Source organism: Ceratotherium simum, chromosome 13 (assembly GCF_057802395.1).
Source record: "Ceratotherium simum simum isolate JZ-2026a chromosome 13, ASM5780239v1, whole genome shotgun sequence".
NCBI lineage: Eukaryota > Metazoa > Chordata > Mammalia > Perissodactyla > Rhinocerotidae > Ceratotherium > Ceratotherium simum.
Genome location: NC_141912.1, coordinates 31306344 through 31322186, shown reverse-complemented (window position 1 = coordinate 31322186; position 15843 = coordinate 31306344). Strand labels below are relative to the sequence as shown.

At 51.5% G+C, this 15843-nt stretch overlaps 1 protein-coding gene across 1 annotated transcript; it reads left to right on the top strand.

Moving 5' to 3' along the window:
- Positions 1-1037: 1037 nt before the first annotated feature.
- DHX16 (DEAH-box helicase 16) lies at positions 1038-15824 on the top strand. The gene is made up of 20 exons (XM_004424406.3): positions 1038-1414; positions 2621-2868; positions 2960-3122; positions 3439-3495; positions 6304-6558; positions 6748-6951; positions 7027-7218; positions 7867-7977; positions 8152-8267; positions 9901-10111; positions 10307-10405; positions 10525-10677; positions 12650-12790; positions 12911-13073; positions 13176-13294; positions 13411-13478; positions 14194-14356; positions 14457-14618; positions 14898-15071; positions 15585-15824. The coding sequence occupies exons 1-20, from the start codon at positions 1208-1210 to the stop codon at positions 15711-15713; spliced, it is 3135 nt and encodes a 1044-aa protein (XP_004424463.1). The 5' UTR covers positions 1038-1207; the 3' UTR covers positions 15714-15824.
- The last annotated feature ends 19 nt before the right edge of the window (positions 15825-15843 follow it).

Genomic DNA, 15843 nt, shown 5'->3' with positions numbered 1-15843 from the left:
ATAACAACGATTCATTTCCCAACAGGTGTCTGCTAAGTCCAATTAATCATAAAAAAAAAGTATGAAGCAGGGTAAAAAGAAGTCAGATAGCAGAGAGTCAAGTAACAAGTTCTTCTTGTTTTTAAATAAGCAGCCACCAGTGAATTTCTCAAGCTGTTAGTGAAAATGCAGAACATACTACGGGGCCCGCCTGGTGCCACAGTGGTTAAGTTCGTGTGCTCCGCTTGGGTGGCCTGGGGTTCGCTGGTTCGGATCCTGGGCACAGACCCACTCACTGCTCATCAAGCCATGCTGAGGCGGTGTCCCACATAGAGCAACTAGAAGGATGTAAGACCATGACATACAACTATCTACTGGGGCTTTGGGGAGAAAAAAGGGAAAAAAGGATGAAGACTGGAAACAGATGTTAGCTCAGGGCCAATCTTCCTCAAAAAAAAAAGCAGAACAGAGATTGCATTTTCCTGAGTTGGAGAGCTTTTAAAATGACTTTCTGACACAGCACCAAGAAAAGTGGGCACCTTTGTTTTTCCCCCAGATCCCAACTTCCTGCCTGGAGGTCCTCGCTTATGCCTAACCTGTATTCAACCCTGCTGCAGGCACCAGTCCAAAGGTCACTCCTAATCAGCATGGGCTAATCTTTAATAAGCGGGACCTGATCTTCTGATTTGAAATGTAATCCCCCCCAACACACATACATCTTGCCTTATTTTTGGCTCCATAGAACTTACATGTTTTATTTATTATGTATCTTGCCTCCTTCCCACCCCGCGCCATGTAAATTCGGTGAGGGACTTTTGTCTGATTTGTTCTTTGCTATATCCCTAGCGACAAAAATTGCCTAGCACACATTAGGCTCTCAGCATTAGTTGAATGAATCAGTGAAACACCCCCGAACTGACCATCAGGGGGCGACAGAGATTCGGTACGAGCGGAGAGGACATTGTTTTCCCCCGAGCTTCAGATAACGATTCTGCGAGGTTTGAACTCGCTCGGCCACCGTAGTGCTCAGGCCGGAAAAGCGCGGCCGCTTCCGGCCTCCGCGGTCCGGGAAGACGGCTTTGAGGTGTCGGAAACCGAATCCCAAGGTCCTAAGGCGGCTCCCTTGAGGAGCTGAGGCTCCAGCCCCGGGCTCCAGGCCTCAGCCCGGCCTGGCCGCCAGGGCGGCTGCTGGAGACACTTCAGAGCAGAGAACAGAGCGTGGGTCGCCATGGCGACGCCGGCGGGGCTGGAGCGCTGGGTGCAGGACGAGCTGCACTCGGTGCTGGGACTGAGCGAGCGGCACGTGGCCCAGTTCCTGATCGGAACCGCGCAGCGCTGCGCCTCGGCCGAGGAGTTCGTGCAGCGCCTGCGGGACACTGATACCCTGGACCTCAGCGGGCCGGCCCGGGACTTCGCCCTGAAACTCTGGAACAAGGTGTCGGGAGGGGTGGGGCGCGGCTGGGGCGGGGCCGGCGTGGGAACCGCGGGAGAGGGGGTGGAGCAGGGGCGGGGCCCAGGTTACTTATCCAGGTGAGGCTGGGCTAACTGTGCATCGGGGAATTAAGCTCAGTTTACAGGCATTCATCCGTTGTCCGTTGTCGTCTAGGTAGTGTGCTGGGTGCTGGACGTCCAGCTTAGGGGAGGAGAACGAGGAGGGCTAAGTGTGCTGGGTTAAGTGCTATAGAGCAGTGTTTCTCGAACTTGAACATGCATAGGATTCATCCAGGGCCTTTGTTAAAATGCAGATTCCGATTTGGTAGGTCTGGGATGGGATCTTAGTTTCTGCATGTCTAACAAGTTTCCAGGTGATGCTGATGGCCCATGGACCACCTTGGTGAATAGCGAGGCCGTAGAAGGGATGTGTGGGAGGTGCTGTGGGAGGGCAGAAGAGGTGGGGGTAGTGAGCAGGAAAAGCAGGCCCAAAGACTCCCTGGAGCTTGTCAAGTAGAGAAGGAGGAATGAGTAAAAGTATAAAAGGCGAGCTCCTGGAGGACAGGAGTGTGTATTTCTCGTCTTTGTATTCCTGCCACCTAACAGAGTACCTTCCAGAGCAGGTGCTCAGGAAGTATATAGGAAGAGTGGAAGTGTTCAGCATGTTCAGAGAATGGCAAATAGCCTGGATGGGACCTGGTTGTCCCATATGGTGCTTGGCAAGGGAGATTAGGTTAGAATGTAAGTGATATGAGAGTAGGGACTTTATGTTAATTTGTTTACCAGGGTATCCCTGGAGTCTGAGACAGTGCCAGGCCTGTGACAGCCTTCTGCAAAAGTAGCATGTCAGTCCTTGTGTAGGCATGACTTAATCATTGGGAATAGCAGAGGCTGAGCAATTGAGAATTGGGTTTGAGAATGTAAAATCCACAAGGGCAGGGATGCTTGTCTCTTTTGTTTATTCCTGTATCCCTAGTACCTACTAAGTACCTGGTGCATGGGACAGGCTTCAATAAACGTTTGTTAAATGAATGACTGAAAGGACGTTCGGAAACTGAGAGGCTCTGACAAACATGGCGTGAAGCCATGGGGAAGAGAAAGAATGAAGGCTGATTTAAGATCAAGTCAATCCTTACATTAAAAACAGGGTAAAGTAGGTGGTCAGAGATCAGGAGTTGCTCACATCCCTCATCTCCTCCTCTCCTGACAGGTGCCACGGAAGGCAGTCGTAGAAAAGCCAGCTCGGGCAGCAGAGCGAGAGGCCCGAGCCCTGCTGGAGAAGAACCGATCTTATAAGTTGCTGGAAGAGAGTGAGGAGAGCAGTGAGGAGACCATGGGCAGGGCTGGGAGCAGTCCCCAGAAGAAGCGTAAAAAACGGAAACACCTCAGGAAGAAACGTCAGGAGGAAGAGGAAGACGAAGAGGAGGAATTTTCTGAGAAAGGAAAGAGAAAGACAGGGTAAGTCAGAAATAGGATGAGAGATGGGGCAGGTGGATGATGGGATATGCCTTCTGGATGCCCTTATTTAATCCTCTGGGCTGGGCTGCAGGGAGAGTAAACAGCAAATGGAGAAGCCAGAGTCGGAGGATGAGTGGGAGCGGACAGAGCGAGAACGCCTTCAGGACTTGGAGGAACGGGATGCCTTCGCGGAGCGGGTTCGGCAGCGGGACAAGGATCGGACTCGTAATGTCCTGGAGCGGTCAGACAAGAAGGTCTGCATGTTCTCTAAATCCAAGGAAAATCTCTGGGTCAAAACTGAGGTTGAGTATGATTGCAGATAGTGATCTCTGGGAATACAAGGGGCTGCCTCTAGTGGTAAGTTCGTCTCTATGAGGAGAAGACCCCTCTGGGTCCGCTGGCTAAGGTGATTCTCTGCTGAACCTGTAGCCATAGAGCTTCCTCGTGGAGAAGGGACATTTCTTTGTGTTAGGGAACATCTGAATGATCCTTGTGATTCTAGAGGGGGAATGGCTGTGGGCATGGGGGCTTTTGGCGTCACACCCCTCCACTCTTGGTTTCTTCTCCTAGGCTTATGAAGAGGCTCAGAAGCGCCTCAAGATGGCTGAGGAAGACCGGAAAGCCATGGTGAGTCCCAGTACCTAGGAAGCCAAGAGCAGAAGACAAAAGGAAGAACTTTCTGATGGAGAAGTTAGGGGTAGGGACAAAGGATACAGAAGATGCGGTGGAGATGCTGATGGGGTGTCAGGTCTCTGGAGGATGGGGCTTGGTTGACAGAAGCCTGCTGAGGATGGATTTAAGTTGTAGAGAGAAGGAGGTTACCCATAAACCCTCCTTGACTCCATAGGATTAAATCACACTGTATGTTAGTGAGGGAAATGTGAGCTTTCTCTGTTCCTGAGACTTAACAAGATGTAATCAAAAGGCAGCTGGAATGTCAAGGGGTTGGCTGGAGGGCAGGAGCAAGGCAGCTGTTCCACTGCCCAGGGATGTGCTGACCATTCAGCTTGGCACACCATCTCCAAATACCTCCCTACCACCTAATCCCTCCATCCCCTCTGTGGCCTTGTGATCTTCCTCTGGTTTCCTAAGTTGGTCTTCTCCTGGACAGGGTCAGAGCCCTGGTAATTCATGAACTGGACTTGTTATGGTGTGAGTCTTGGTAGGGTAGGCAGTTTTCCAAAGGCCTGGTATTTCCAAATAAGGTCACACTTAGATTTCCCAAAAGAATTTTGAGATTCTTAGTGTCCTAAGAATGGCCTAGTGGCCCTCAGGTCTCTCCAGACCAATCCATCTCATGTCCCACTCCACAAAATGACTGTGCTCAGAGCCTTCTGAGGCATCTCTCAGGGCTGGTGTCGTGTTTTTATTTGCCTGAATTTAATTTTTTTTTTTTTCAATTATGAAAACTTGCAAACAAATAGGAAAGTTGAAATAATAGTGTAATGAACACTCATACAGACTATTCACATTAAAAAATTGCCAATCCCATGTGCATCGTTTATATTGTCTATGTAAATGTGGGCTTTTTTTTTCTTTTTGAACAATTTAAAAGAGTTTTAGACATCTTGGCATTTTATCCCATCAGCATGTGCCTCCTAAGAATAAAGACATTCTCCTCTAAAACCACAGTGCCATTGTGGCACCCAAGAAGATGAACAGTAATTCTCATGTGTTGACTAAGAACCTGCCTACAGTAAAATTTCCCCAGTTATTCCAAAATGTCTTTAATAACTGCTCTTTCCAAACTAAGTCCGGTCAGGGGTCATGCACTGCATGTGGTTCTTAGGTCTCTTAAGTTGGTTTTGTCCTCCCCCTCCTCCTCCCCCTCTCCCCTCCCCTCCCCCTCCCACTCTCTCCCCCTCCCTCCCCATCTTGTACCATGTCCTACACTCTGGATTAATCTGATCTTCATCTTGTGGTGTTAAGTTCTTCTATGCCCTGTGCTTCCTTTAAAGTGGAAATTGGTTCTAAAGCTTGGCTAGGCTCAGATTAAACAGTTGTGGCCAGGGGCTGGCTTGGTGGTGCAGCGGTTAAGTGTGCGCAGTCCGCTTTGGTGGCCCAGAGTTCGCCGGTTTGGATCCCGGGCATACACTAAGGCACTGCTTGTCTAGCCATGCTGTGGCGGCCTCCCGTATAAAGTAGAGGAAGATGGGCACGGATGTTAGCCCAGTGCCGCTCTTCCTCAGCAAAAAAAACAGAGGAGGATTGGCATTGGATGTTAGCTCAGGGCTGATCTTCCTCGTTAAAAAGGAAAAAAGAAAAACAAAAAAACACTTGTGGCAAGAACACCTCCTAGGTGGTGATGTGTATGTCACATTGAGTCACATCAGGGGGACACACTACCCAGCTGTGTGCCTGTTAGTGTAGGTATCCTTTCTACCAACAGCCTTTCATCTAAGGGTTTTAGCAACCACTGATCCCTTCCTGAATCAGTTATTTTGTTGGGAATTGCAAAATGGTGATTTTTGGATTCTGACATTCCTTCTACATTTATTGGCTAGCCTTTTCATAAAAAAGAAGAACTTTTCCTCAAAAACTAGGCAATGATTTACAATTCCTTCTTAAAAGGCAGGGCAAATGTTTAATTGTTTCCTTTTGATTACTAATTTTAGAGTAAAGAGATTGGTGTAACAGTCACCTCACTGGTGGCAAAAGTTTTTTTCCCATTCTTTGTTTGGGTGTGTGTGTGTCATATTGGACTCAGTAATTTTTATTTTTCAATAATTTATAACTGCATACCATTATTCTTTTTGATGCTTAAATTGCCATGATTTTTTTGCCCGTATTTTAAAAAGACATCTGTCTGCCTCACCTATCAGGCTGAAGGAGTATTTGATTGTGGTACTCAGATTAGGTCATGAGCATAAACTCCATCTGGAGTCTTCACAGAACAAACAGAAAGGGGCCGGCCTCGTGGCGTAGTGGTTAAGTGTGCGAGCTCTGCTGCTGGCGGCCCGTGTTCGGATCCCTTGTGCGCACTGATGCACCGCTTGTTGGGCCATGCTGTGGCGGCGTCCCATATAAAGTGGGGGAAGATGGGCACAGGTGTTAGCCCAGGGCCAGTCTTCCTCAGCAAAAAGAGGAGGATTGCCGTGGATGTTAGCTCAGGGTTGATCTTCCTCACACACACGCACACACGAACAAACAGGAATAGCCTAGCAATTAAATAGAGTCAGAGCCCCCAAGAAGAGGGCATTGGCGGGGTTTTGCCACTGTGGTAGAGGAGGTTGTTATGATCACAGAGAAGACAGACGATGTTGCCGCAGTGGGAGGGGTCGTGATTAGAGCTGAGAAGGCCTTAAGGATGTGGCCCTTCTGTCATTTACAGTGTGTCCTGAGAAGCCTGTCAGGGAATTTGTCCCTCTTACAGGTAGGGAGGGAAAGGGTTACTGTTCCCCAAGCTGAGGCTTTGACTGCCCTGTGCTGACCCAGGTCCCTGAGCTGCGGAAGAAATCCCGCCGAGAGTACCTGGCTAAGCGGGAGCGAGAGAAGCTGGAGGACCTGGAGGCCGAGCTGGCTGATGAGGAGTTCCTTTTTGGCGATGTGGAGCTGAGCCGACATGAGCGGCGGGAACTCAAATACAAGCGGCGAGTGCGGGATCTGGCCCGGGAGTACCGGGCAGCCGGGGAGCAGGAGAAGCTGGAGGCCACCAACCGCTACCACATGCCCGAGGAGACCCGAGGACAGGTGAGGTCAAGGGGCTTCTGCCTCAGGCTTGGTCCCCAAGCCAAGGGGAGGGAAGGCTTCGGAGCTTGGGCAGTGCCTGGGCTGGCCCCTTCCTTGTCTTGCCTTTCCCAGTGGCTGGGGGTAGTGACTGGGGGGAAGGGACTTGGGGGAGAGGGCAGCCTCTGTCTTCACGTGCCCCTCTCTCCACAGCCAGCACGAGCTGTGGATCTAGTGGAGGAGGAATCAGGCGCCCCTGGGGAGGAACAGCGGCGCTGGGAGGAGGCCCGGCTTGGGGCAGCGTCCCTGAAGTTTGGGGCCCGAGATGCTGCCTCTCAGGAGCCCAAGTATCAGCTGGTGCTGGAGGAAGAGGAAACCATCGAGTTTGTCCGGGCCACTCAGCTCCAGGGCGACGAGGTGAGGGGCAGAGCTCTGGGACATTCTGAGGAGGGTGGGAGCTGGCCCTGAAGCTCACACCTTTCTTCCTCTTAGGAGCCGTCAGCTCCACCCACTCCAACCCAGGCCCAGCAGAAGGAGTCTATCCAGGCCGTTCGCCGCAGCCTCCCTGTGTTCCCATTCCGTGAGGAACTCCTGGCTGCTATTGCTAATCATCAGGTCCTCATCATTGAAGGCGAGACAGGCTCCGGAAAGACCACCCAAATCCCGCAGTATCTCTTTGAGGAGGTATGGCATTCATGCCCTCCAGGCTGCTGCGGTACCGGCCACTGACGAGCACAGTCCTGTCCGAGCTCCTTTACCTGATGTTTTGAGTAGTCGCTTACCTTTTCACTTTAGTTGTTCAGTCTTTTCCACTAGATCATGAGGTTCTTGAGAATGAGGACCACACCCTTTTCACGTTTCTGTTCTCACTTTCTGTCACTATGTCCATGCCTGGTAGGCGTTCGGTGCGTTCATGTTGAACAGGACGTGTAGATGGACAGATGGTGGGGTGCTCGTGAACCAGCTTGGCCTCCGCTCCTCTGCAGGGCCAAAGAACGAGGAGTGAAAGGACTTGCTTTCCTGCTTTTTTACCTTCGTTTGTACCCCATCGCTTCTGGGTCTGCCCCAGCTGGTCTGTCATTTTCCAGCTAAATCTGGCTGAGCCCTGAACCTGGTTACCCAAAGGGCTGGGACTCCAGGGCCTGGTGAGGACCTCCTTGAGGGCCCTGGGTCTGCCATCCTATCCGTTTGCCCTTCTTGTCTGGTTTTCAGCTTCTGTCTGTTCCCTCCTTTCCCCCTGCCCTTTGTTTACAGTTTCTTTCTCTCAATTGTCCTGGGCCCCAGGGGCATATTTAGCAAAGGGAAAACCTCTTCTTTCTCCTTGACATTCAGGGTTACACAAAGAAGGGTATGAAGATTGCCTGCACCCAGCCCCGGAGAGTGGCGGCCATGAGCGTGGCCGCCCGAGTGGCGCGGGAGATGGGTGTGAAGCTTGGCAATGAGGTGAGATCTGTGGGGACTGAGGGGCGAGCAGAGCCCCTAGGGTCTGGGACTCAGGCCACACCACCCTTAGGGCCCCACACCACAGGTCCAGGTGCTGGCCCCCTTGTCCCCTAGCCCTGTGCTCCTGTCAGGGAATACCAGCCCACTCTCGATTGCTAACGGCCCCCTTGACAGGTTGGCTACAGCATCCGCTTTGAGGACTGCACGTCAGAGCGAACTGTCCTCCGCTACATGACAGACGGGATGCTTCTCCGAGAGTTCCTCTCTGAGCCTGACCTTGCAAGTTACAGGTACGCACAGGGTCTCTCTCTCCATGGGAGAGCCGCCTGCCTTCTCTTCCACCTATCTGCTGCCCTCCTCCCTCTCACTGCCTTCCTGTATCTCCTATAATCTCTGGCCTTTCTCTTTTTTCTTCCCACCCAGCCAATTTGGCCATTGTTTTCTGATTAATCCACCAGTTCTGAAATCATTATGGTTCAAACCATCCTATAACTGACCTCCAGGACCTGAAGATGGGGCTGGAGGTAGAAGAGACTGCAGAGAAAGTCTCTCCCTCCCTCCCAATGTTTCCAGAGTTTAGAAGAAAACCAGGATGGTAGCGTGGTGCTGTGTGGACTTGAAAAGCCATGTGAAGACCACTTGAAGAAACTTAGAATGTTCAGCTCAGAGGGGAGAGACTCAGGGAGACATACCGGTTCCCTCTAAATGTGTGAAGGGCTGTTACATGGAAAAAGGAATCACACTTGTTGTCTGTGACTCCAGAGAGCACAACTAGAAACCATGGGGAGGTTACAGGGAGATGGATTTCAGCTCAGTACCAAGAAGCCATAGAATGGTGGAGATTACAGGAGCTGCCAGAGGGCTCAGACCCTTACTTTTGTGCCTCTGGCTCAAATCTTGGGGTGGCTTGGCCTGTGAATGAGTTCTCAGTGCTGGCATTGGCCAAGCAGAGGTTGGATGAGCATGTATTGAGAGGGAGAAGGGGTTCGTGCCTGGGACAGGGTGGCGTCAGGCCAGCTGAGCAGTATGTGCCTTTTCAACTCTTAGGAGGCTGTGAGTTTCTGGTCTTAGAAGATCACAGTGCAGCAAGGGGACAGATATGACTTGATCCTTCACATCCCTTGCAGAAATCTCTGAGAACCCATAGGAGGCCAGCTAATGCAAGAGTGTTTGGGGTGTGGGGTTTTCCTATCAAGCCAGCTTGCTTTGTGAAACAGCTGAGGAACTTCACCATCGCAGTCAGGGGTAGGCACAAAGGGTTGAGTTGGGGGTGAGCTCCTGTCGGCTTGGAGCTACCTGGAAATCCAAAGATGGGAGCAAGGAGAAAGAAGGTGGTATACACATAACTAAGTCAGGAGGAGAGCAGGAAGTCTGCAGAGTCCTCTAAGGTCAGCGTAGAAAGGCTCATCCGGCCCTGTCTCCAGAAAGAGACAGCAGGGCCAACAGAGATGCCCAGCAGTCCCACAGGACCCTGGGAGTTTTGGGGCTGTTCGAATCATGGTGGCTCAGGTCTGTCTCTTTATTCTAGCCAGCTTGGGTGGCCCAGCCTTATTTAGAGAGACCTTGCCCTTACTTTTTTTTTTCCCTTTAAAACAGATACCCTTACTTCTACTGACTAACAGACTCTTGACTCTGATCCAGAGAGGATGTCTCACTTGTCCTGGCCTCAGCTTCCAGCCTTCAGATCTTGGCTGCTGTTGTCTGTCCAGGCTGGGATAGACTGCAGACCATGGGGCCCTGGCCTTCTCTCACTTTCTGTTGGTCTTACTTAACTGGGATGATTGGCTTCTCCTTAGAGCCCTCTCCTCCACATTCACCCTTGGGCTCTTTGCTTCCATCCATCCCCTCATCCAGGGGACCCTAGTGTCTATTCCTGCATTGCCCAGCTCTCCTCGCTTACTGCTCCCCCTGTTCCTTCCCCAGCGTGGTGATGGTGGATGAGGCTCATGAACGTTCCCTACACACAGACATTCTCTTTGGGTTGATCAAGGATGTTGCTCGCTTCCGACCTGAGCTCAAGGTCTTGGTGGCTTCAGCCACACTGGACACTGCCCGTTTTTCCACCTTCTTTGATGACGCCCCCGTCTTCCGAATCCCTGGACGCAGGTTTCCGGTTGACATCTTCTATACCAAGGTGCTTCCTCAGGGTGGATGGGCTTAAGTGTGAGATGGTGGAGCTGGGGGCTTTGGAGGAGGTTGCCCAAAGAGGGAAGAGGGAATGGAGAGTCCACAGGGGAGCTGGGATAAAGTGTGTGTTGAGCTGAGAGGAGGTGAAGAGGCTTGCCTGAGCAGGTGGCCTTCCTTTGAGTCATCTCCTCCTCCTCCCCAGGCACCAGAGGCTGACTACCTGGAAGCCTGTGTAGTGTCGGTGCTGCAGATCCACGTGACCCAGCCCCCCGGGGATATCCTGGTGTTCCTGACCGGACAGGTGCGTGATGGGGGCCGGCGGGGAGGGAGATGATATGTGTATCCCAGGGGAAGACAGTTCTGGCAGGTCAGCCTTCTGTGACTCTGGGACCCCTGCTGCTCTCCCCACCTCAAATCCAGGAGGAGATCGAGGCTGCCTGTGAGATGCTCCAGGATCGCTGCCGCCGCCTGGGCTCCAAAATCCGGGAGCTCCTGGTGCTGCCCATCTATGCCAACCTGCCTTCTGACATGCAAGCTCGGATCTTCCAGCCCACGCCCCCTGGGGCCCGGAAGGTCAGTTGGAGAAACCCACATTCTTCACCCCTCTAGTTCGCACAACTAGTTGTGAAAAAGAAAGTATGTGTCTGCCCTCTGCAGGGTGTGTCTTGGGCACTGCTGCAGCTGCAAGGCTGAGTAGCAGTCAGTCCCTTGCCTCTGGAGCTGGAGAGAGAGGATGAATATGGCATGAACCCAGATAGCTAAATGCAAGATCGGGAAAGTAAGCACCATAGAGATGCAGAAGAGAAGGGAAAGCTTTGGTGTGCCAGGAGGCGGGATTTGATCTGGACCTCTATGAAAAATGGCGGGGGTATCAGAGTAAGGCCTGAGGTGTGTTTGTGGTCAGAGTGTAATCTAGAAGGCTCGGTGGAAGGTTCACATGGTGAAGGAGTGGAAAACAGGCTGAAAACAACTTTGGGCTGGGATTAGGGAGGGCCTTTGGTGGCAGGTGGAAAAGTTTGTACTTTAGATGATTGAGTGGCAATCGAAGGATTTTTTTTTTTTTTTTAAGATTTTATTTATTTATTTATTTTTCCCCCCAAAGCCCCAGTAGATAGTTGTATGTCATAGCTGCACATCCTTCTAGTTGCTGTATGTGGGACGTGGCCTCAGCATGGCCGGAGAAGCAGTGCCTCAGTGCACGCCCGGGATCCGAACCCGGGCCGCCAGAACCGCTAAATCACGGGGCCGGCCCAATCAAAGGATTTTGAGCAAAGATGTAACTTTCATTCAACAAATATTTAACGAGTTCCTCCCACAGGCCAGGTACTGTTCTAGGGGATGAGGATACAGTGATGAACCAAACAAAGTCCCTAGCCTCACAGAGCTTACAGTCTAATATAAGTTAGGAGACGATGGACCGGTAAATACATAATGTCCATTTGTGACAAATGCTGTGAAGAGATACAATGCAGCACAGGAAGATGGAGACTGACTCTAGGGGGTGGGGTGAGGATATTTTCCTTGGGGTATAGGGAAAGCCTGTCCCTCTCCGATAAGGTGAAAGTGAAGCTGAGGCCTGAAGCAGGTGAGGGAGGGAGCCAGGCTGATATCTGGGAGAAGAGTGCACTCAGCAGAGGGAACAGCTCATGTAAAGAAACTGAGTGAGGAGTACGTTCAGACAGGCCAGGGAGCAGCAGCGTGCAGGAGTGGAGCAAGGGAGCCAGTCGTGCTAGGAGATGAGATCAGAAACATAGCCAGAGGTTAGGTGATTTGGGGCTTTAAGGGGCTTAGATATAATCCTCAAGCAGGATGGGAAGCCATTGAAAGATAGGGGGTGGGATGTGACAGGTTTACATTTTATTTATTTATTTTTTTGGTGAGGGAGATCAGCCCTGAGCTAACATCCATGCTAATCTTCCTCTTTTTGCTGAGGAAGACTGGCTCTGAGCTAACATCTATTGCCAATCCTCCTCCTTTTTTTTTTTTCCCCAAAGCCCCAGTAGATAGTTGTATGTCATAGTTGCTCATCCTTCTAGTTGCTGTATGTGGGACGGGGCCTCAGCATGGCTGGAGAAGCGGTGCGTCGGTGCACGCCCGGGATCTGAACCCGGGCCGCCAGTAGCAGAGCGCACGCATTTAACCGCTAAGCCACGGAGCCAGCCCAGGTTTACATTTTAAAAGGACCATTCTGGATGCCATGTAACCAGGGCTAGGAGTAGAAGCAGGGAGACTCCTTAAGAGGCTGCCGCAGGAAGTAATGTGTGAAGGTGAATATAGGGGCAGGAGCCTGGACACCCCATCTCCCATCTCTGCAAAAAACCCTAAATCCTCTCCTCCATTTCCTTTCTGCCTTATGCCCCTGCTGATCCCCACTTCTCCCTCACCCTCTGCTGGCCTAGTCCCCCTCTCCTGCCTTTGGACACTAATCCCCTCAGCTCCTGCCGCTTACCGGTACCTGCTTCTCTCCTCCCAACCTTCCAGAATTGCTTTTCCTAGGTAACTAGGTGGGTGGGGTTTCTGGGTGACTCTGTATCCTCTCACTCAGGTGGTTGTGGCAACAAACATCGCAGAGACATCGCTCACCATTGAGGGCATCATTTACGTGCTGGATCCAGGGTTCTGTAAGCAGAAGAGTTACAACCCCCGCACAGGCATGGAATCGCTCACCGTCACACCCTGCAGCAAGGTCGGCCTTAGAGCATGGGGGATAAGCAGTCTACATCCTCCCATATTTCTTGCGTAAATACTACCTTTTCTCTTTTCCTTCACCCAGTTGTCAGCTAGCTTGCGTCTCTTTTCTTTCCAGGCCTCAGCCAATCAGCGAGCAGGTCGGGCAGGTCGGGTGGCTGCTGGCAAGTGCTTCCGCCTGTATACCGCCTGGGCCTATCAGCACGAGCTGGAGGAGACCACGGTGCCTGAGATCCAGAGGACCAGCCTGGGCAATGTCGTGTTGCTGCTCAAGAGCTTAGGTGATTGGGGTCCCCTGTCCTCCTGAGAGAGGAGGGAGGTAGGGCTAGAGTCCCTGGTCCTTGTGAAGGGACTCTGTTTTACCCCCTCACGTCTTTCTTCAGGAATCCATGACCTAATGCACTTTGATTTCCTGGACCCTCCACCGTATGAGACCCTGCTGCTGGCTTTGGAGCAGCTGTATGCTCTAGGAGCCCTCAACCACCTTGGGGAGCTCACCACGGTGAGGTGGGAGGGCAGGGGGCTGGGGCAGGATGAAGGGGTCGGGGTGACCCCTTGAGTGGTGGAGGGACACCTGAGGGAGAGCTGGCCTCAACTCTCTCTCTTTCCTCTCCTTAGTCTGGTCGAAAGATGGCAGAGCTGCCGGTGGACCCCATGCTGTCTAAAATGATCTTGGCCTCTGAGAAGTAAGCACCCCAGTCTGGCTGGGCCTGCAGCACACAAACTGGCCACGCCTCCTGTTTCTGGTGCTTTCTTTGCTCTTTTTCTCTCTGCCACAGTATTCTTTAACAAATAATAAGTTACTATAGAACTCTTATTGCCCCTTTTGAGGCCCACAGGGGTCAGTAAGACACTGTCCTGTCCTTGATCATGACATCAGATGGGTAAGATTGACAAACATAGAAAATTTGGGGGCATGGATGAAAGTGGAGGATTTTCCATCTGAGAGGAGTGCTGAGTGAGGGCTGGTTTGGGGACTCGCTCATTTCTAAGGTTTCAGACTGGAACATTTAGATGTAGCTGTGGAGGGACCACCTTTAAATGCCATTCTTCTGCCATGGTTTAGTTCAGAGGTCACTACATGAGCTTAAAGGAAGTACTTTCTGTGATGCACTTAATGCACACCTTCCTACCACAGAACCCTCAGGAGTCCCAAGTGCTTCCCTGCCCCCGCCTCCATGGATATCCCTGCTCTCTGCTTCATCTGTGACCCCCACCTCCTTGACCCCCATACTGCTGCCACTGCCATCAAATCTATCTCCTCTGATTCGTAGCCATTATCTCAGCCAGCATTCCCCACGGCAGGATACATCCCTCAACCCAGTAATCACTTCCCCGCAACGTGTGTCTGTTCCGATGTGTCGTGCTTTGAAATCTCATGCTTTTCCCTTCCTGCCCCAGGTACAGCTGTTCAGAGGAGATCTTGACGGTGGCTGCCATGCTCTCTGTCAACAATTCCATCTTCTACCGACCCAAGGACAAGGTCGTCCATGCTGACAATGCACGTGTCAACTTCTTCCTCCCTGGTGGGGACCACCTGGTTCTGCTAAACGTTTATACTCAGGTCACTGGGCTTGGGTGAGTGGGAATGAGGGAGACGTGGGGGACCCTGGTCCTTCTCTGTACTTAACCCTCCCCCCGCTTTTTTTTAACTGTCTTTACAGTGGGCTGAGAGTGGTTACTCTTCCCAGTGGTGCTATGAGAACTTTGTACAGTTCAGATCCATGCGGCGAGCCCGGGATGTACGGGAGCAGCTGGAGGGGCTCTTGGAACGCGTGGAAGTTGGTCTTAGTTCCTGCCAGGGGGACTATATCCGTGTACGCAAGGTCAGTGTTTCTTTCGTCTACTGCTGTCCACCCAGCATCTCCCAGGGAGCAAGCTTCTCCTCTGGGGGTCTGTGGCCACCAGGCCAGCCTAGGAGTGTGCCCTCCTCCCCTGTGGAAGGTGTGCTGCCCCCAGACCACCGAAGGCTCCTTCTCAGGGGGTTCTTCACGTGTTCCTTACCTTCCTAGTTCTCCAGAAGCCTGAACTCAGAAGGTAGTGAGTGCCAAGGGTCCCTGGATGTCTGGCTTTCCTGGTGACTCTCTCTCTTACCTGCCCCTTAGGCCATCACTGCCGGTTACTTTTACCACACGGCACGGTTGACTCGCAGCGGCTATCGCACAGTGAAACAGCAGCAGACAGTGTTCATCCATCCCAACTCCTCCCTCTTTGAGGAACAGCCACGCTGGCTGCTCTACCATGAACTTGTCTTGACCACCAAGGAGTTCATGAGACAGGTGAGGGGACCATCCCCTGTCTAGGTAGGTGGAGACTTGGGGGGGCAGTGGTATCCTGAAAAGCTAAAAACCCAGGTTCAAGTTGCTGGAACTGGCAGAGAAACAGGAAAACATGTTGGTTTAAGGTAGGATAAAATAGAAAGACATCCTTTCTAACAGCTGTCTCAGCACCTACTGAGATCTGAGAACTATATATTCATTCAGTTAATATTTGAATGCCTATTGTCTCAGTGTTTCAGGTGCTGAGGTGATAATGGTGATCAAAACAGATGTGGTCTCTGTCCTGAGTGTACTTTACAGTCTTTACATTCAGGTTTTTTTTCGGGATAGCTTACTTGGGATCCTGAATAACACGTAGAGGTATGTCTGCCCTTGGGGTATAGAGTAGTAAAGCCAGGCACCTTTTCCCCTAGCCCTGCAGTCAAAGGGAAAAGAAACTTTTTTGATCACAAACACATTAGAATCTAGGATGCACAGAAGGGAACTCTACTGACTCTTTCTCTCCCCTTCTAGGTTTTGGAGATTGAGAGCAGTTGGCTTCTGGAGGTGGCTCCCCACTATTATAAGGCCAAGGAGCTAGAAGATCCCCATGCTAAGAAAATGCCCAAAAAAATAGGCAAGACACGAGAAGAGCTAGGGTAAAGAGAAGGGGACATAAACAGAACCTGACACCAGCTCTTTTTCCTTCTGTACATTATTTAATATCTATTAATAAAAATATTTTTGGAATAAAGCTTGTGGGAACTTTCGGGATCCAGAGAAAGTGACATGG

What these genes read in the sequence shown, in the direction of transcription:
- DHX16 (XM_004424406.3), top strand. Translation starts at nt 1,208, where the DNA reads ATGGCGACGCCGGCGGGGCTGGAGCGCTGGGTGCAGGACGAGCTGCAC. An exon ending in TGGAGCGGTCAGACAAGAAG is followed by an intron (nt 3,123 to 3,438) that starts GTCTGCATGTTC and finishes TTCTTCTCCTAG; the next exon opens with GCTTATGAAGAGGCTCAGAA. An exon ending in CCGAGGAGACCCGAGGACAG is followed by an intron (nt 6,559 to 6,747) that starts GTGAGGTCAAGG and finishes CTCTCTCCACAG; the next exon opens with CCAGCACGAGCTGTGGATCT.